Genomic DNA, 21,319 nt, shown 5'->3' on the forward strand with positions numbered 1-21,319 from the left:
TTAGTCTGTCTAAAACACTTTCACAAATGTTAGACATGATGAGAAGGTCAGGGTTAGAGCCATACTTCCAAGGTCAAGGTCACAGATGAGATTTATTTTGTTGCATTTTCTCTATAATTGTAGTTACATTGCTGTTGTTATAATATGTAATGTCTACGTCTCTGAGAGTTAATAATGTACAGTTTTATGTATTATCAATTTAAAATATAAAGAGGCTGCCAAAACATAGAGTATAAAATCATGTCATGTGATATAGGTATGAAATGTTTCCATAACTTCTAGGAAAATTTGCTTTGTTTTTGTTTTTGCCATTACTATTTATTTTGTTTTTGATGGGTTTAACATCACACCAACACAATTATAGGTTAAATGATGACTTTCCAGCTTTTCATAGGCAGGGACCTGGTTAGAATCAGGGTAGAATCACCAACCTTCTGTAAGCCAGCTGGATGTCTTCCTCGCATGAAGAATTCAATGCCCTGAGTGAGGTTTGAACCAATATCTGTGAGGGGCAAGTGCTTTGAAGTCAGCGACCTTAATCACTCGGCCACGGAAGCCCCCATATTATTACTTATTATTACCAAGATAGTGATACTGCTGCTGACTGTCTGTGATGCTGATTAAACTGCTTATAAAATTACCTGGAATGAAAATCAATAGCCGTGTTTTTTTTTACTGATTTTTAGTTGGACCATGTGCTCTAGACTATACAAAGATGAAAACCTCTGATCATTTCTGGACAGACCCTCCTGCTGATGAGCTCGTGCAGAGACACAGAATCCACTCTGGAGGTCATCACATGACCTCTGGTGCAGGGTCACCAGGCTCACCTAAACGACCTGGCCTACAGGTAAGGCCGCAGGTAAGGAATATTTTCAAGTAACCCTCTTTTAAATGGGCATGCCCCTAGATGAATATTGCTGCTCTAAAAGTGATTTAGCTAGGATCAGAAACCAAGTCACTAGGCCAGATTCAAAATTTCAAAACTTTTGCAGATAATGCCATAACATGATATTGCTGTGTGACTGCTTTCAGACATGATTTGCAAAAAAAGTTTTCAGAGGAGAAAATTACATTTCTGCTGAGAACAAAACAACTCCAAATATGAATTACAGCATGTTACTAAACCTGATTTAAGATCAGTTTCATTCAACTTTTGTATTTTCATTTGGAATTTTATGAAATCTTGATAAAGACGTGTCTCGATAAATCAAACAAGAACTATAATAAACAGAAAAACATGTTTTATAGGTATGACAGAAGTTTTTGTTTCTTCATAGCAGTTTCGGCGAAACCAGAGTAGCAGTAGTGAGGAAAGTTCCAAAAGTTTCCACTTGTCGGCGCGGGAATATGTGGAATCTCTGCATCAGAACTCGAGAACGACCTTACTGTATGGAAAGAACAATGTCTTGGTTCAGCCGGTATGTTTATAGATACGTCATCCTCCTGCTGTATACAAAGTTGATGTTTGGGTTGATCTGTTCATGTGTTAATATGTTTATTATGGTAGATATATTCATCACTGAGCAGAATTCGTTAATGCCTCTTGCCAGTATTTTAAAGTTACAAACTTGTTTTATAACAGACTTACATTTTAGAGGGCAACCTTGTGACAAGAATTGTATCATTTAGTGTGGATAAATCTGTTTTCACACGAGTTTAGCCTTTTGTGGCCTGTCATAAATATTTTCTTGAGGATGCATGTGTGTTACTGTAATAGCAAACTTACAGTTTCTTACAGCATCGAAAGTGTTTCAGTGCCGATCAAGGTGTAGATCTGTATTTTAGAGTGTCCTTTCAATATTGATTGATGTTTCTCAGTGGGGAAGTAGATGTCGTTTTTATGACTTGATGTTTTCATGTTTTTTGGGGGTTTTTTTATAATGGTTTTCCGTGTAAGAAACTTAGCATCTTTGTTCATACTGAGAAATAGTTTAAAGGGTTAGAATGAAATATTAAACTTATACATTTATGACTTTTAAAACAGAAGTTGTAGAACAAGAGTTTTCTTTGTTATTGGGAGCTGAAATATATTACAGCTAGATCACTACATCTGTTTTGCCACCAAGCCATCACATAACTTTCTGTGTCTGTGTCACGGTATAGAACAGATGTTGCTTGTATATAAAGTATCCACAAAATTTCAAGAACGAATTTCAAAAATGGTGGGGAAATATGTCACCAGGACTTAATTATTAGGTAGCTGAGTCGGTAGAGCATCAGAATGGTATTCTGAGGCCCCAGGTTCGAGTACCAGTCTGGCTGCACATTTCTCTCACACTGTGACATCTGTTTCAAGTTCAAGGTTGTACATTTAGATAAAAGTTCAAATAGACAGTATTTGTTGTTGGCTTTCTATTTGTTTACTCCCTCAAATGAGCTATGAACAACTTGGCCTAAGACAAAACCTTTCAAGGTTTGTTCAATGTCAAGGGTACAGTGTTGGCAGGAGACATGTTTTTGTAAAGTCATCCATCTAGTTCTAGTCATTGTCATGTGAAGGACAAACTAAAACTTTTGCTGCTAAATAAGTAGAATTGTTTCCATCACATTTTAATGGCTAAGCGGTTGATGGATGGTATTGTATTGATTTTCTTCTATAGGAACATTTCTGTCTCCATACATTTTGGGGGGAAAAAGAGACGAAGCTTCCTGTAAATAAGGAGACATGCTGTTAAGGAGTAATTTTCTCTAATTTGCCAAGTTTCTGTAAAATTCGTAGGCCTCGTAAAACAATGAGTTCAGTTCAGAGATTTTCAGATTGCATGAAGAATGAAACTTTCCAATCTGTTATTAGGTTTTCTAATCTAGTGGATACATATTGATTTAAATCCTTGTTTGTGCAAATTGCCGGAATTTAGCAGGAAATCAAGCCCAGTTGTAAACATTGCCATGATTATTATAGTTAAACAATTATTTGTTTGGTTTTGAGTCATTTGACATTCCAGTGAGGGCATGTTAACATTCCAGTGAGGGCATGTTAACATTCCAGTGAGGGCATGTTGAGTAATATACTTTGTATCAGTCCAGTTACTAGCAGATGTATGTACCACATTGAACGAAGTAAAGTTATACGCCAAGGGTGGCCTATATTTTAGGGATGTAGACCAAACAGTCTTGTGCATATATTTTCAAATGGTCTATACCAGAATGATTGATCAACTTTAATATCATTCTTATGCCCATGAAAGAAAGGCATTTAGAAATGTCTGTGTATGTTATTTAGCTTGTTATCTGTTGGTCAGAAACAGGTTATGTATGAGTTACAACTTTTTAACAATTCAAGTGAGTTGGATGAAACTTTTCTCAAACTAAAGTTTTCTAATAAGAAAAATTCTGTTTTAGTCATTTGAATAATATGTTTCCAATATGATTTCAGAAAGAAGGTGTAGAGGCCCTACCTGGGTATTTATCATTACATCAAACTGTAGAGGGCCTCACCATCATGTGGACTCCAAATCAGTTAATGAATGGTTGCTGTGAGGTCAAGGATGAGGACTTGGACAGAAGGTATGTTTACTGTAGCAACAGCCACAAAGAGCTCTTAACATTTTATAAATTATGACCTATTGTGTCACTCTGCATATGAGTTGAGCTTCATCGTAGCACATGGCAATGTAGTTAAACAGCATCATGTCATACTGTAGTCATGTTATATCACATGACAGTATACTTGAGCTTCTGTTATATCACATTTCAGTGTAGTTGAACTCTATTACATCACATGACAGTGTACTTAAGTTGACAGTGTAGCTGAAATCATTGGTATCACATGACAGTATACTTATTGAATAGCACATTTCAATGTAGTTGAAGTCTATTATATCACATGACAGTGTACTTAAACCTTGTATCTTATATCACATGACAGTACACTTTACCCTTGTTTTATCACATTCAGATGTAGATAAACTCTATTACATCACATAACAGTGTACTTAAGCCTTTTTTGTATCACATAACTGTGTGCTTACTGACAGTCTAGTAACTGTTGAACTCCATTAAGTGACATCATATGCTGTGATAGGTTATGCTCATGATATCACATGGCACTGAAACTGGGGATCTCATCACATTGCTTAATATATCATATGGATCCTTTCATATTGTGACATTATGTTTAAAGTTATATCTTAATATAATTGTTAATTAATTCATAAAGCAGAATTTAAACTTAATTATCAGCATTGATACTGTCTTTTCAGTAGTATTTTATCTAGTATTTTCTATACTTATTGAAGTGTATGTGTACTGTGTTACACAGATCAGGTTAGGGTATCACCTACAGGTATTAAACCAAGGTATATGGGGCTTGCAATAATATCTTCTTGGATGGTGCACCTGTTAGTTATATCTTGCTATAGTTACAAGTAAGGTTATGGTTTCACATATCTGTATTTAACCCTTACCCCGCTAAATTTCTATAATGAACTTGTCCATCTTTCAATTTGGACAGTACCATTAACAGTTAAAAGGGGTGCTTAACAAAAAGATACTGACTGAATGGCGAACAGTGCAGATCATGATCAGACTGCATGGATGTGCAAGCTGATCATGATCTACACTGGTCGCAAAGGCAGAATAAATCATGTTCAGCATGTTATAGGTATTTAACCAAGGCATGCAAGGCTTCTGTATTTGGATGATGGACTGTTTCTCCCTTTCTTTGACATTAACATTAACTGTGTCCATTGTTTGCCTGTTACTGGTTTTGGGTTCTATAGGTTTGCACTGTCTGTCCATCTCTCAGTCAATTATTCTGTCCTATTTTGTCCTGTCAATAACTATGCATAATGTATATTTAAATGAAACTTTGCATAAATGTTTGCCATAAGAAAACATTGTGTTGTATTCGAAACTTACAACTCTAGCTCAAAGTTAGATGTCAAACTTTGTATGTTTATTTTCTTGTCTTACCTATATCCAGTGTACATGTACATGGTTGAATATTGAAATATCCTAATAATAAAACACATTTATCATGTGCAATCCATATTCAAAACATATACCCCAAGCTCAAAGGTCCAGGTCATATTTAGAAGACAAAAATTTTAGGTAATTTTCCTAGTTTAGTCTATATTCTTTTATATGAATGAATGATTTTGTAAATAACTTTGTACAAACATTCAACATTATTAAACAAAACAATATTCATGCACAAGACTAAGATCCCTTACCTGTAAGTTTTGGTTTAACGTAGAAGCGAAAAATTTGACTTTCCCAATCGTACCAAATATCTTTTTACTGCGTAAGCTGTACAGAGCAACAGTTTCTGTATAAGAAACACATTTAGGTCTTTCCTGGGGAGGGGTGGTGGGAAATTCCCTTTTTACTTTCTTTGAATACATTGTCAATTGAACTGACATAACTTTTTAACCTTAACATCAAATCGCCCCATATTACCATCCTGTTTTACCCAGCTCTCAGTAAAGTAAAAAAGGTTTTTCTTATTGTCTTACGTTAGTTCTATCTTTTGAAGATAAGTTGCAAGCAATTATAATGTTACTTTTTAAAAATAAAAGAGAATTCTGAGATTGTATGCATAACAAATATATTTAAAAGTAGAGACGTTTCAGAAGCTCCCAGAAATGATTCATTATCTTGCGAGATTTTTTTTTATGTAAAAGTTCGGCTGTTCTCAACTTGAAGAATGCTACACATATACAGTTGAAACTAGATATCACGAACTCACTTAATATCTCAAAATTCCAGCTATCTCGAAAACATTTGTAAGTCCCATCACAAAAACATGTGTATAAAATATCATTTTAAGTCATTTTAACACAGATTTCGGTTATTTCAAACTTAAACGCTCAATCCCTCGGAATTTGAGATAACAGGTTTCAGTTGTATCTAAAATTATGACAGAACAGTGTACAATTATCAGCAATTTGAAATGCTTATTTAAGCAAATGCGCATCTGAGCGGAAGCATAATTGTATTGTTTCTGTATCTAAAGAAAGTCAATTCATAGAATCATTCAACTTGAAAATTGTCATACAGATGAAATTGGTAGGGCATAAACTTAAAACTTAATAGAGTGAAATAGAGACTCTGAGAAGGTTTAGTGTTCAAAATGACTTTGAAAGATTTCCCTGACATGAATGTCTGTGTTTTTTTTGTTTTTAATAAACATGCTGATTTGCACATTTGACAGTTATTTGATAAGTGTAAATTACTAGCTTTGTAGTTAGGTGCTGTCAGTTAGATAATTTCAGTTTATCAAGACTAGCAAATTTTCAAGAAGTACTGAGCTGAATTTAATGGTCTGTACAGTCAAACTTCGTTCACAGAAACTCAGATAATTCGAACACCACCATTTGCTCGAACTCATCATCAGGTCCCAGCAAAATCTCTATAAAATGTATAATTTTCGATGACTTGAAAATACTGCAACTCAAGCAAAGTTTGCAAGTGCCATCAAGTTCGAACAGTCGAAGTTCGACTGAACATATATTTAAGAGCTGTTATAGCACTAAGTTTGCTGTCTCTATATCAATGGACAGATGATGGACAAAATATGCAGAATTTAGTCCTTGGATTAGAGTATATTGTAATATATAACCTTTTGGCACAGTTTGTGAATGTTGTGATGGTGTAGGGATATTAACCAAGCTAATATGCTAAACATTTCCTGTTGATTTTTGTACTGTTAAACAATTACTTGATGTTAAATTATGGAAAGAAAAATCTAACTTAGTATCTCAAGTTATCAGAATCATATATTGGATTGAATTTTAGATTTATTCATTTTGTTCTTAAATTTTAACTAACATGACAACATTTATGAAAATATTCCTTTGGTTTTCTGTTTTGCGTCAACAACAGTTGAAGCTTATTATCTGGAACTCGCTTATCTCAAAGATTTTTCAAGTCCCACCTCGAATACACATGCACAAAGTATCACTTTATGCCAAATTTCGGCTATCTCAAAGCAAAATGCTTGATCCCTTGGAATTCGAGATATGGAGTTTCAGCTGTTGTATAATATATATATATATATATTTAGATAACCTTTCTGTATTGTAATGTTTGTATTTTACAGTATACTTTGGGATTATGCATTGACCATATTTCTGGATGAAATAGTCTACATACACTGCCATCAGCAACGTAAGTATTGTCTGTAGAATCACATTTAGTATTGTACTGCAGGATCTAGTTAGTATTGTACTAATCCTTCATGGGAAGATGGTCTTTACTAAACACCTTGCTGTTTAGAGGATGGCAAATTATGTGGGTGTATACATGTCCTATGGACACAATTCTGGTTTTGTCTAAAAGATCAGCTCCAGATGGCAATTGTTGTCATCTCAGTGTTTTCCTATGATGTTGTATCTGGATATTTATGCCCCCCTTCGAAGAAGGAGGGGTATATTGTTTTGCAGATGTCGGTCGGTCTGTCGGTAGGTCAGTCGGTCGGAATGTAGACCAATCCATTTCCGGATGATAACTCAAGAACGCTTGGGCCTAGGATCATGAAAGTTGATAGGGAGGTTGGTCATCACCAGCAGATGACCCCTATTGATTTTGAGGTCTGTATGTCAAAGGTCAAGGTCACAGTGACCCTGAATAGTAAAACGGTTTCCGGATGATAACTCAGAAAACTTGGAGCTAGGATCATGAAAGTTGATAGGGAGGTTGGTAATGACCAGCAGGTGACCCCTATTGATTTTGAGATCAGTATGTTTAAGGTCAAGGTCACAGTGTCCCTGAACAGTAAAACGGTTTCCGGATGATAACTCAAGAACGCTTAGGCCTAGGGTCACGAAAGTTGATAGGGAGATTGGTCATGACCAGCAGATGACCCCTATTGATTATTAGGTCAGTATGTCAAAGGTCAAGGTCACATTGACCAGGAACAGTAAAATGGTTTCCAGGCAATAACTCAAGACCACTTGGGCCTAGTTTCAGGAAAATTGATAGTTAGGTTGGCCATGACCAGCAGATGACCCCTATTGGTCTTGAGGTCATTAGGTCAAAGGTCAAGGTCATATTGGCCAGGAACAGTTAAACAGTTTCTGATCTTCTTGTCCAAAACCATAGGGCCTAGGGTTTCAGTGTCCGACAAATACATTGCCCGGAGCCTGCGGGCTAACAGAAATTTTCGTCGGGCTACAAAAAAACCCGACGTAAGCCCGCCGGGCAACCATAAATTTAAAGCTTTAGTAGCCCGGTCATTGTATATTTTACAAAATCAACATCAGGTCGTTTCCTCGATTATAGCTTGAAAAAAACAACAACTGACCATAAATCCCAATTTTTATCCAATTTTGTTTGTTTTGTTCGCTAATGAAATAAAAAAAAAATACTGGAAAAACCAGCTTGTTTCTATTTTTAGCGACATGACCGTCTGCACCTCGGCAAAAATTCGATACATGATTCTGCCAGAAAATTGTATGTTTTGTATGTAAAATCATCTCAAAACACATAAATACATTACCATTTATTGAATAAAGCAACGAAAACGTGTTGACAGATAGTTTTTACATCATTAAAATCAAATGTCACATATTTTCACGACCTGATTTTCCCCTCGACTGCACACACACTCTACTGTTTGGAAAATGCAGTTTTTATTGGCGTGGAAACTTACTGAGTGTAAACAAAAGTTTGAACATGACAAAGTAGTAGTTATTTTTTGCAAGGTCTGTCTAGAACCAGAATCTTGGGGAAAAAAATCTCTAAATTTCAGCTCGGGATACTTAAGATTTTTTAATGCATCTGAGGGGGCCTCCGTGGCCGAGAGGTTAAGGTCGCTTACTTCAAATTACTTGCCCCTCATCAATGTGGGTTTGAGCCTCACTCGGGGCGTTGAATTCTTCATGTGAGGAAGCCATCCAGCTGGCTTACGGAAGGTCGGTGGTTCTACCCAGGTGCCCGCTCGTGATGAAATAATGCACGGAGGGGCACCTGGGGTCTTCCTCCACCATTAAAGCTGGAAAATCGCCATATGACCTATCATGTGTCGGTGCGAGGTTAAATCCAACAGAAAAAAAAAATTTAATGCATCTGAATGCTTACCATAAAACTTGAAAATAAAGTTTTAAACTAATATGATTAATTTTGACAGTTCACCATGTGAAAAAAATCCAAATTTGACCAGGGGCCTTTTTCAAAAAAACCTAGACTAATATGACAGGAATGTGTCTGTGGAACTGGAAACAAACACTCAGGTTTATTTTGAGTTTTTAAATTTTTAACCAAACATTGTTTCAGACCCCTTTGATTCTCACATCTCAGTAAGTCGGGTTTGGATAGTTAAGTCGGGTTTGGATAGTTTATACTTTCGGGGTTTAAATTTTTCAGCAACTACAAAAAAATGCTGGGCTACCAGAAAAAAATTCTAGTAGCCGGTAAGACTATAAATTTGTCGGACACTGGGTTTTGATATTTGGTATGTAGCAAAATCTAGTGGTCCTCTACCAAGATTGTTCAGATTATTTCCCTAGGGTCAAATATGGCCCCACCCCGGGGGTCACATGGTTTGTATAGACTTAATAGAAAAAAATCTTTGAAAAAAATCTTGTCCAAAACCACAGGGCCTAGGGCTTTGATATTTTGTATATGACATCATCTAGTGGTCCTCTACTAAGATTGTTCAAATTATTCCCCTAGGATCAAATATGGCTCCGCCCTGGGGGTCACATGGTTTACATAGACTTACATAGGGAAAAACTTTGAAAATCTTCTTGTCCAAACCACAAAGACTAGGCTTTGATATTTTGTAATATAGCATCATTTAGTGGTTCCCTACCAAGTTTGTTCAAATTATCCTTCTAGGGTCAAATATGGCCCTGCCCCAGGGGTCATATGGTTCATATAGACTTATATAGGGTTCGACGAGCTCTTGTTTGTATACTGTCTTCAAACTCGCTTCATTCAGTCATGGTAGTTAATTTCCTTGAACTGGCCCACCTTTACATTAGAACCTCACCTACGCATATTACTCCCACATTTTGTTTGCCGCATATAGCAGCGTGTTATGTCAAACTGTCACATTTAGAATTACCTGTCTATTACATTTTCGCAATTCGGTATTTTTATCAATGAATGTGTAAATGGGTGTGGAACAGCTAAATTTGCCTTATTTGCTGTATATAAACAATTTATTATTTATTCTGCAATGCACAAGTCATGTTAATAAACAATTTACTTACTTATACTTCCGATTGTTGACCAATGACGTTGAAACTGATCAATGGTCAATGCCATTTTACGTTAGTTATCACTCTCATGCTTTGCAAGATCTGTTTACAGTGCTGATAATTATTCTGTTTTGATTAGAAGTGAGAATATAGGCAAAATATTAGGGATGTCCAAATTGATTTTTCTGAGGAGTGAGAATATTAACCTCTCGGGTATTTTGGTACTGAAATCATTGAAAAGGTGATGTGAAACCAGTAAAAAACCTGTCCGATGCAAAATAAATTCTCTTACAGTTACGATGCGTTTTAACAAATGAATATATTGTACATGTTGATTAACACTCCGCAGTATATTGCTTGAATTTTAGAATGAATTTGCAGGCAAAGCTAGCAACTCCTATTATATAGAGAGTGTGTTTTATACATGTGCTATGGCTTCAAGTCTAACAGAAAAACAACAACATTAATTTTGTAGTCATAGCTTCTTCTCCATCTGAACGACTGATCATGTTTGTTCATAGCTGCCGTTAGACTGAGGCTCAATAGGGGTAGCTGAATTTTTAGCTTTATATATAGATCTACCGCAGATACAGAATTTGAGAAGAGTGGAATGTGGCTAATATAGCAATTGCTAATCTAACAAGAGCTGTCCGTAAGACAGCGCGCTCGACTTTTCTCAGTGCTTGACTCTGAATTAGAGCTTTGCCATTAAAAAAAATCCAAGTTAAAAAGGGACATAACTCTGTCAAAATTCAAACAGAGTTATGGGAATTGTGTCTCCTGGTGTAGACTTTGATAATAAATAACTATTTTGAGTTTCAAGTCAAAAGCTTTAATAGCAACAGAGATATTTGACTTTATCAAAAACTTTAACCAAAAATTCTAAGTTAAAAAGGGGCATAATTCTGTCAAAATTCAAATCACAGTTATGTGAATTGTGTCTCCTAGTGTAGATTTTGATAGTAAATAACTATTTTGAGTTTCAAGTCAAAAGCTTTAATAGTAACAGAGATATTTGACTTTATCAAAAATTTTAACAAAAAATTCTAAGTTAAAAAGGGGCATAATTCTGTCAAAATTCAAATCAGAGTTATGGGGATTGTTTCTCCAGGTGTAGACTTTGATGGTAAACAAGTTTTTTAAGTTTCAAGTCAATAGCTTTGATAGTAACAGAGATATTTGACTTTACCAAAAACTTTAACCAATGCCGACGCCGACGCCGGGGCAAGTACAATAGCTCTACTTTTTCTTCAAAAAGTTGAGCTAAAAACATCAAAACATCAAAGATAATGAAATAATTTAAGATGGATTCTGAACACAGATAAACTTGATATAATTTAATTTTGTTGTCCATTCCAAATTGTTTTTGCTAATGCCAATTTCTTTAGATTATCTGATGAGACTTAGGGCTTTGGCTGCCATAGTTGCCAGATGTCCAGAGATGATTTAGTTTACTTTTTTTACCAAAATTTTGATATACATTTATCTCTTTATTTCAGCGGACTGCCGAGGTACAATTGTTCTGGTTGGCCAGGACGGTGTACAGCGGCCTCCCATCCATTTTCCCAAGGGAGGACACCTGTTAGCATTCTTGTCATGTTTGGAGACAGGGTTACTTCCCCATGGGCAGCTGGATCCACCATTGTGGTCACAACGCGGTAAAGGTAGATTCTATATTTATAAACGAACAAACAAACACCAGAGGGCAGCAGTCCTGGTACACTGCCACGTACAACTCTGCAGCTCGCCATATGGAAGATATAGAAAAACGTGATCAGATACGGTTCAACAAAGATCAACATTCTTTCCTTATTATACCGTAGTTTTACTCTCTGACTTATTTTACTCCCAAGAACAAAGTTTAGAGGGTGTATAGGGGTAATCTTACAGTTTGTCAGTCAGTCTTGTGTTCAGTCCATTGCAAAATGTTTGTGGAGGAATTCTTCCACAGTTTTAAAAGAATTCCAAAAATGTGGGGGGTGGGCACTGGGGCATGCATACTTTGCAAAACATTTTGTTGAGGGAACTACTAAGATTTTAAATGGATTCCAATGAAACTTGTACAGATGATCACCATGTAGTATAGTTGGTATGTAACTTATTCTTTTCTTGGATGGGCATTAGTGGGGGATACTGGGGCACCTGCACTGCTTTAAAGTTGTTGAGTGATCTTCGTCAGAATCCACAGTTTTAAAGGGATTCAAATGTAACTTCATACAGGTGATCATCATGAAATGAAGTTGTGAGTGACTTTTTTTCATGGGCAGACAAAGGTGAGGTGCACTGGAACACATCTAAAACTTATTTTAATGTCTGTTTTGAAAACATTTTGTCCATCATATTGTCCACTGGTTACACAGTTATGGCATACACTGTAGTTGAAAATGTAATTTGCTGTTTTTTTGTATCTGTAACTTCATACATGGGCTAAAACCAAGAAGTATTAAATTTAGAATTGGGCTTGAATCTTTAAGAACTTAAAAATGCATCTTCCACGGATGAAAGTTACAGGAGCTGTGTGTTCTGTAATTTCTATGCCATGTATTGGACCAGAATTGTCAATGCAAAGCCTAACTTCATGACAGAGAACTGTTAGTAATACCAACTGACCTAGATTACTGTAATGTCATTGATCCAATTTTATTAAACTTAGTTTGGTGACCAGTCTGAAAACTCAAGGATCTGATTGGTTGTTTCTGAAGACTAATCTCGATTTTGGCCAATGAAACAACAGCATTTTGAGACTGTTTTCCAGATTCAGTTTTATGATTTAAGGTATAAGGCTGATTTACGTCTTTGCCTGTTTGCCTGTTTGATTTACTGAAGTTTTAGTTCCATTATTTCCCCCAGATATAAATTAAAAAGAGGCTGTATTGGAGTTACGCGTGTCTATCCATCCATCTATCCATTGTGCCGGCGCAGTATCTTCTTAACCACTGGAAAGATTTTCATAAAATTAGCATCAGTTGTTAACCTCGTACTGAAGTGTACAACCCAGGTCATAAGGTCCGGGATCAAGGTCATACTTGGAGGTCAAATAACTTCATGTTAGCTCTATACATCTAAACTGCTTGGATCATTTTCACAAAACTTATGTCAATTGTTTACCTCACAGAGACAAGGTTTAGAGAGTACAAATTAGGCAGTTAGGTCCAATATCAAAGTCACACTAGCAGGTCAAAGATCAAATTGTTAATTTTGTGTCTTCTCCGTGTCATCTTAACCACTGGGATAACCTTCTGGGAATATTACCATAAAGTAAGCATCAATAATTAACCTGATCAAGATGATGTGCAAAGAAGGCAACACAGGTCCAAGGTCAAAGTCACACTTGGAGGTCAAAGGCCAGGTAGCTTAACTTCATGTCTGTACCGCTTAAAAGATTTCCATAAAACTTGCATCAGTTGTTTACCTCATTAAGGTGCATAGCATAAGGCCTGAGTCACTAAGTTCAAGGTCAAGGTCACATTTAGAAGTCAAAAGATCTTAATAGCTTAAATTAGCAACAAACCTGGTCAATAAATCAAAGGTCAAGGTCACATTTAAAGGATAATGGTCATGATCACAACTTGTTTTTAGCCTGTATCAGAGGGAAATCTAGAAGTATTAATCATCTTTATTGAAAACTCTAGTTTTGTTGGTTCCGATCACAAAATTAAAAAAATTAATTAGGAAATTGTATGGTTTTGTTTATTTTTCTAGGCAAAGTTTTTCCAAAGTTGAAACGGAAGGGGAGTAGATTGTCTAACCTGTCATCAAGTAGTAAGGAGGGAAGCACTAGCTCTACATCAAGTACGAGTACCGATTTGGAGGAAGAGGCCACTGATTATGTATTTAGAATTGTGAAGGTTTTCAAACCAGACAATATACGTAAGTTCTGTTTTAGTGACAAATTATGTGCAGAGGTGATATAGTATATTAACTGAAGAATAAAATGCCGTTTTTTTTTTTACTTGCATGGTTACGATTTTGCTGGTCATGAAACTTGTTAACTTACATTGATAGATGGCGATAAGGAGAATGTGCACTTCCTTTACTGCGTTGCTATGGCAACAGATATGGTTGACATGGCAACAAATTTGTTCTTATCGCAGCAAATATGATAAATGCCTCTTTCTATATGCTGGGCAGTAGTCTTGTTTAGGCTGATGTGTTCACATCTTCCTGTCACTGGACAGACCTTGGGGGCCTCTGTGGCCGAGTTGTTAAGGCCACTGACTTAAAATCACTGGCCCCTCACCGATGTGGGTTCGAGCCTCACTTGGGGCATTGAATTCTTCATGTGAGGAAGCTATCCAGCTGGCTTACAGAAGGTCAGTGGTTCTACCCAGGCGCCAGCTTGTGATGAAGTAATGCAAGGAGAGGCATCTGGGGTCTTCTTCCGCCATTAAAGCTGGAAAATTGCCATAAGACCTATAATTGTGTCGGACGGTGCTACATTAAACCCAGCAAAACATTGTACTGGACAGACCTTACCATAAATGCAACATTCTGAAAATAAGAAACAATTTTTTATAAAGAAATTATGGATTTAGACTTATTTCATCTGACTAGAAGAGAATGCTTACTGGATTTATTTTACTTTTTCACAGCACCAGAAGTGTTAGATCCAAAAGCTAAATTTCGCCCAGCAGATTTACTACCATGGGCGCTCACACGGATACCCAGAGGTCCGAGCCCACTAGCCCAAAACACAGTGCAAACTTACGCAATGGTACAAGAGGAGCAGAACAATACATGTTTGACACGCGTTGGTAGTACGCAAAGGCAAGGGTTAATATTCTATTCTCATCATCCCCATTTTCATTGTTGTTTTTCATATTGTTTAAACTGTGATGTTGATATGTTCACCATTATGTTTGCTGATGTATTTCTGAACAGCACAGTCTTTGCATGCATATTTTTATTGAGTCGGCTAAAGGCTGAAAGCCTTTTGACGAGTCCTTGCTGTTCAGCGATTCTCTAAATGGACCGAATAACACGTGAAGGGATGTAGTTCCATTAGATTTCTCAAATTTCAAACAGTTCACTGCAAGAATGAAGTTAAGTTGTGTCAATTCCCTCTGCTATGACCAATATACGATGTAATCTGTCATATTTATGACTTGTAATTGTGCAATACTCGAATGTAACTCATTAAGCATAAATGTGCATTTTAAGAATTGCGCAGGCTTACAAAGCTTGCGTAACATCCAGCGAAAGACAAAAAATAGTTCCACAGGGCTCCAGATAAGATGCGTATTAGCGTAAATTACGTATAGAAATAATGCAAATACGCATGTCTAATAATTTCTAAGCGGATAAAAACGTATATAAAATTACAGAAACGCACACAATGCTTTTTTAAAAACAAAATCTGAATCGTCTGGATGCGTTAGGTAACATAGCCGATCAGCCTTAATTCTCCCACATTGAACGTATACACGCATCGTATGATTTCTATAAACTTTGCGTGGGTTGAATTTTGCAGTCAGTAAACGGATAAATTATCGGAAGAAGAAGCTCTTACTGGTTTGTTTAGTTACTACTGATATTAAAAATGATTTAAATTCTTATTTTTCGAGAAATAAACAAATCGGCGAAACATTAAATTGTATTTTCTTGTAGTTTTTGAAATCGAAAGTAGATCATCTATGTTTGGCAGCTTTCATGAAACGAAACAACTTTTTTATGAAAAGATTTAAATAAGAGGTAATTTAACCGTAAACTTCAGTGTCAGATACTGCCAGTTGCTGCTAAATGTCTCCGTATCATCACAATTTGTAAAATATATTGTTGAAACTGGAGAAAAGTGTAATCGTATCCGGATATAATATTTGGGTAAATATCGAGCTGTGTTATGAAATTTTAAGAAAAAAACTAAAAACAAACTGAAACTGGTAGACTATACTGTCAGTACATCAATCATTAGCCGACTCAGGCCCTTCAGGCCTTTGATTATGTGCCTCACATTGTCTGTCAGTTTGGCAGATTGTCCTTTGGAAGACCATTTGGTTTACCATTGGTTTGGCAAACAGTTGTCAAGCTTTGTGGGGTGATTGCTGGTGGTAATCAGATGATCTGTAATGTTTTTGGCCTCAGTAAGTCAAAGGCCAAGGTCAGCTGGTGCCCTTGAGGCTAAGAATTGTTTATACTCAATAGCTAAAGAACAGTCTGGCCTACTTTTGTCAATCTTCAAAGGATAATATCCTTCAGTCAGTAAATGACTGTTATTGTTTTTAGGCCAGTAGGTCAAAGTTCAAGGTTACAATGACTTTGAGACTGAATGGTTTCTGATCAATAGCTCAACAGTTCTTTGGCTAACAGTTGTCAGATTTCGTAGGACAGTCGTCAGAAAATGACCTCAATATTTAGGGTCAGTATGTCAAAAGTGGCCTTAAAACTCACTATGGTTTCAGATGAATATCTGAAGTATTGTTCGGCCAGCAGATTTCTAAGGATTGCCTGTGATCAGCAGATGACTATTGTTTTTGTAGTCAGTTCCTCAAGGTCACAATGACCATCATATTGAAAATAGTTTCCTGATCAGTTACAGTAGAATGCTTAGGCATATGCATGAAGATGATAGATAACCCCTGTTGATTTTTTTTAGGTAAAAGGTTGTTGTCACAACTTTCAAAGTGACATACCTATTTTTTCTTGAACAGGCCAAGGGAGCATGTGTGTTTTGCAAACATCATTTATCTACACATCTGCTTGTGATTAGTGTATACAACTTGTCAGTTAATTGTTGACAACGTATATACTTTTGTGACGAGGTAAAAATGTATCAGCACAAGAGCTACAGGGTCAAGGGTTCTAATTGACATGCTATATTTTACATACTCTCAGTGTCAAGGTCGCATGTTAACACTTGCTCAGAGTCAAGGTTGACTGTCTCAAGGTTAAGGTTACACTTCCTTAAGATCAATACCATGGGTTTCAAGGTTATTCATGTTTATTGCCAGTATAAGAAAAATAGTAATATTTGAACTAAGCATTGAACTAACTAGCTCCTACAAAAGTTGTAACAAAATGTTGGAATTCTTAACAAAAAGTCGATGTGCTGGAGGTTCTTTTGACTGTTAACTAGGGATTTTACTTTGTATTTCACAAAATAATTGTGTAGGTGCTGTAGAGCAAAGCATACTCTTTAGCAATATTGTCTTTATAGTCTGCTTACTGTGAAAACAAAAAAAGTTTTACGTCAGGTTTTGAGCTAGGGTGCATTGTTTGCAAGGTGTTGAGGTTTATCGTCCAACTAAAATGTGCTAAATGTGTTTGCACTTGACAAGAAAGGGGCTTACAGTAAAAGAAAATGGTGAGAAAATGTAGATATTTGAAGCAGCTTAGGTGTGACATTTATATCAGAGAACAACTATGACTTGCAGACAAGTGTCATATTCACTGTGTAAAATAGTAAATTATGACAAAAAAGGAAGTTTCAAATTGTTAACGTTGCAGCCAAGATCAAAATCTACTGTGAAACTATTCTGTCTTTTCAGCTATCTAACTATAAAGACTATGTTTCTGAGGAATAGGCTTTATGCCACATCACTGACAGAGAAAGCAAAACCCCACTTATTGGATGAAAACAATCTCCAGCACATTGACTTCTCACTTAATATTTACAGCATACCACTGTACACCTCTCCTCTACATATTGGTTTGTTTTTTTACACATAATGCCTATTCTCACTTCAGTCATATTTGTAAACATATTGTTAATATGTTGTCGTCTGCCTACATTCCCTTTTCAAGTAGAATAAAAAGCAATCTTTGCATTGTTGGATTAATTAGTTTCTATAAGCTTAGATAAATTTCAGTACGAATGTTTTTTTAGAATGACATTATCAAATGTTTCATCTAGACCTTATATTAATGTATGTAGAGGTTTTGGGTGGGGGAGGGGGTTGGGGATGAGTCAGTTTCTTTGATTAGAATAAGAATCTATTGCTAGTTGAAGGTGTGGATAGAAATATCCAGCTCAAGGGTAACTGTTCTGGCAGTAACAAGGTTCTGCTGGAAAAAACAACTTAAGAACCGGATATTTCAATCCACACCTACAACCAGTGATAGATTCTTCTCCATTCTTTTCTTCAAATAATAGGAGGAATAAAATGAAACAATTAAGTTTGTTTTAAGCACTATTTAATTATTATATTAGCATATGAATTTACCCATTCATTCATAAATTACATGAGTCATCCTTACACCTCGGGCACTAGCATGTAGGAACCTTTTTCACTACTTCAAGTTTGTTGTCAGTAGGCAGCACACAGCCAACGTAAGTGTAGTGTTTATGTTTCCGTGTCAGTTTGATGAAAAATGATGTATTAGACAAAATAATTACTAAATGATGGTTGCAGAGAAAGGTCCCATTAAAATAATTGTTATTTGAGTAGGAAGAAATGACAGATTTATGTATTTCAAATGAAATTTTCTTCCCACGTATAATTAGACTTTATACACAAAATGACAGATTAAATTTTGTCCTTTTTAGCTCATCTGATTTTTTGAAAAAAATGATGAGTTATTGTTATTGTCGTTGGCGTTGCCTGGTTAAGTTTTGTGTTTAGGTCAGCTTTTCTACTAAACAATCAAAGCTATTGCTTTAAAACTTGCAACACTTGTTCACCATCAATACCTGACCCTGTACAGCAAGAAACATAACTCCAACCTGCTTTTTGTAAGAATTATGGCCCCTTTTTGACTTAGAAAATATCAGATTTCTTGGTTAAGTTTTGCGTTTAGGTCAACTTTCCTCCTTTAAACGGTCAAAGCTATTGCTTTAAAACTTGGACCAGTTATTTGCCATTTAAAGCCGACTCTGCACAGCTAGTACCGTAACTCTACATTGCTATTTGCAAGACTTATGACCCCTTTTGGACTTAGAAAATCAGATTTCTTGGTTAAGTTTTGCATTTAGGTCAACCCTTCTCCTTAACGGTCAAAACTATTGCTTTAAAACTTGGAGCAGTTATTTTCCATCAAAAGCTGATTCTGTACAGCAAGAAACATAACTCCATCCTGCTTTTTTCAGAATAATGGCCCCTTTTGGACCTATAAATATTATACAGAGACAAAAAAATTAGATTAGCGTCTGCACCTGCAAGGCAGTGCTCTTGTTTTAATCCTTAAATTAATCACTAAAGACAAAATGTTTGACGTTAATCTTGGAAGCAAGCTTTGTGAAGTAACTAAATATTTGCCCCTCATAATGACAGAAAACAGACTGAATGTATGTTTTAACCCTTACCCTGCAAAATTTCTATAATGAACTGGTCCATTTTTCAATTTGGACAGTATAATTAACTGTTAAAAGGGGTGCTTACCAAAAAGATTCTGACTGAATGGCAAACAGTGTAGATCATGATCAGACTGCATGGATGTGCAGGCTGATCATGGTCTACACTGGTCGCAAAGGCAGAATCAATAGTGTCCAGCATGATATGGGTTAAGACTCACTATTTTTAGGTTATGGCCATATTTTTTTCTAAACAAGTCTAGGTCACAAGTAAAGGTCAAAGGTTTAAAGTTCAAGTTTAAATCATAATATTTGTCTCACTATGGATTTAAAAAATGTCTTCAACACAGTTTGCAGAAATCTGTAGTTAACTTTTGTTCCATAATTATATTTTTTTGCATAAAATAACTAATAAGATACGATCTGATTGAATTATGCAGGATTTTGATTTTGTCTAGAGAATATGCTTTGTGTAAAGTAGAAATATGTCGTGTAGTTGTTACAATTTGTGTGTAAGTGTATTAAAGAGAAGTATGTTATGTAATATTTAGTGCACTATATGCATTTATTGTTTGTATCATTTCAGAAACACGATAAAACAGTTGTGTGATACAATGAGAAAGCAGATCATCTCCAGGGCATTTTATGGATGTAAGAAATTTGTCTGTAGTTACTGTTCTTATTCTGATTCTGTAACTGCTGTACTTTACCCTTACCCTGCTAAATTTCTATAATGAACTTGTCCATCTTCCAATTTGGACCATACCATTAACTGTTAAAAGGGGTGCTTACCAAAAAAAGATACTGACTGAATGGCAAACAGTGCAGATCTTGATCAGACTGCATGGATGTGCAGACTGATCATGATCTACTCTGGTGGCAAAGGCAGAATCAATCCTGTTCAGCATGATAAGGATTAATTAAATATGAGAATAATTCATAATACTGTTATTTTATGGGAGTATGTATTAGTTGAACTGTCCATTAGTTTGTCCTAAACACGACTATTACTTCAAAACCATTAAAGAGGTTACACTGAAACATAACACAAATTGTAAACATTTTGAGTATGTTTCCAGCCCAAGGGTCAGGTCTATACCTCCAAGGTCAAGGTCGCATGCAGAGACCATTAATCATATTTTTTGACAATCTTCTGTTAATGTAAGGCCCTTTCCGGTAGAAAACAAACATATAAAACACATTTTATTTAAATGTAAACATAAAGACAGAGTATATGTTTCCTGTACCTCCAAGGTCAAGGTCACAAGAGGTTGTTACACTGTTTCATGTGTGCCATTTTGCAGTAATATGCATCTTGTATGTTTCTTGTTTTAGATTTTGTTGAAGTTGTTGTCATTGCACTTTTAGAATTATGGTTGATTTGTTACTAGGATTTGTTTTGTAGAAGTGAACAGTGATTAAATCCTCTACTGGGAAATAGCCCATTGGCTTAGCTCAGTAGGGAGAGCACAGATCTACAGTTTGATCCTTGGGCAGGGCATATATTCTCTGTGATGCTTTGATCAAAGACATTGTGACTGAAATTTGTCATCCTTCACCTTTGATTCATGTGGGGAAGTTGGCAGTTACTTGTAGAGAACATGTTTGTATTGGTACAGAATCCAGGAACACTGGTTAAGTTAACTGCCCGCTGTTACATAACTGAAATACTGTTGAAAAAGTGTGTTAGACTAAAACAAACAAAATCTATTGGGAAATGTGTTTATTATTGCAGGAAGGTCAGACAGCTTATATAATTATGTGTCTATACTTCTTATCCAGTTTATTTTCAATTTTAGGGTTAGCCCACTGTAGGCACTTAAAGACTGTGAGAACACATCTGTCTGGGCTGGTACTACATAGAATATTTCCTGTTGATCAACCATACGATGCATCCAAAGGTCTCACACAAGAGGTCTGGTCACAGATGGGAAAATTTGGAACG

The 21,319-nt window shown here is 35.9% G+C and overlaps 1 protein-coding gene across 6 annotated transcripts in view; it reads left to right on the top strand.

Moving 5' to 3' along the window:
• The window catches only part of LOC123535359 (small G protein signaling modulator 1-like), a 76,460-nt gene that overhangs the window by 24,721 nt on the left and 30,420 nt on the right, over positions 1-21,319 (top strand). The window contains exons 6-14 of one of the 6 annotated variants that reach the window (XM_053519468.1): positions 687-862; positions 1,281-1,421; positions 3,380-3,510; positions 7,046-7,113; positions 11,648-11,812; positions 13,851-14,018; positions 14,741-14,921; positions 19,961-20,025; positions 21,174-21,319. In XM_053519468.1, coding sequence (XP_053375443.1) covers positions 687-862; positions 1,281-1,421; positions 3,380-3,510; positions 7,046-7,113; positions 11,648-11,812; positions 13,851-14,018; positions 14,741-14,921; positions 19,961-20,025; positions 21,174-21,319 — 1,241 coding nt within the window. The remainder of the gene's footprint in view (positions 1-686; positions 863-1,280; positions 1,422-3,379; positions 3,511-7,045; positions 7,114-11,647; positions 11,813-13,850; positions 14,019-14,740; positions 14,922-19,960; positions 20,026-21,173) is intronic. The other 5 variants (XM_053519470.1, XM_053519471.1, XM_053519469.1 and 2 more) reach the window with 5 other exon arrangements.

The sequence above is a fragment of the Mercenaria mercenaria genome, chromosome 12 (genome assembly GCF_021730395.1).
Source record: "Mercenaria mercenaria strain notata chromosome 12, MADL_Memer_1, whole genome shotgun sequence".
In the NCBI taxonomy this organism is placed as follows: Eukaryota; Metazoa; Mollusca; class Bivalvia; order Venerida; family Veneridae; genus Mercenaria; species Mercenaria mercenaria.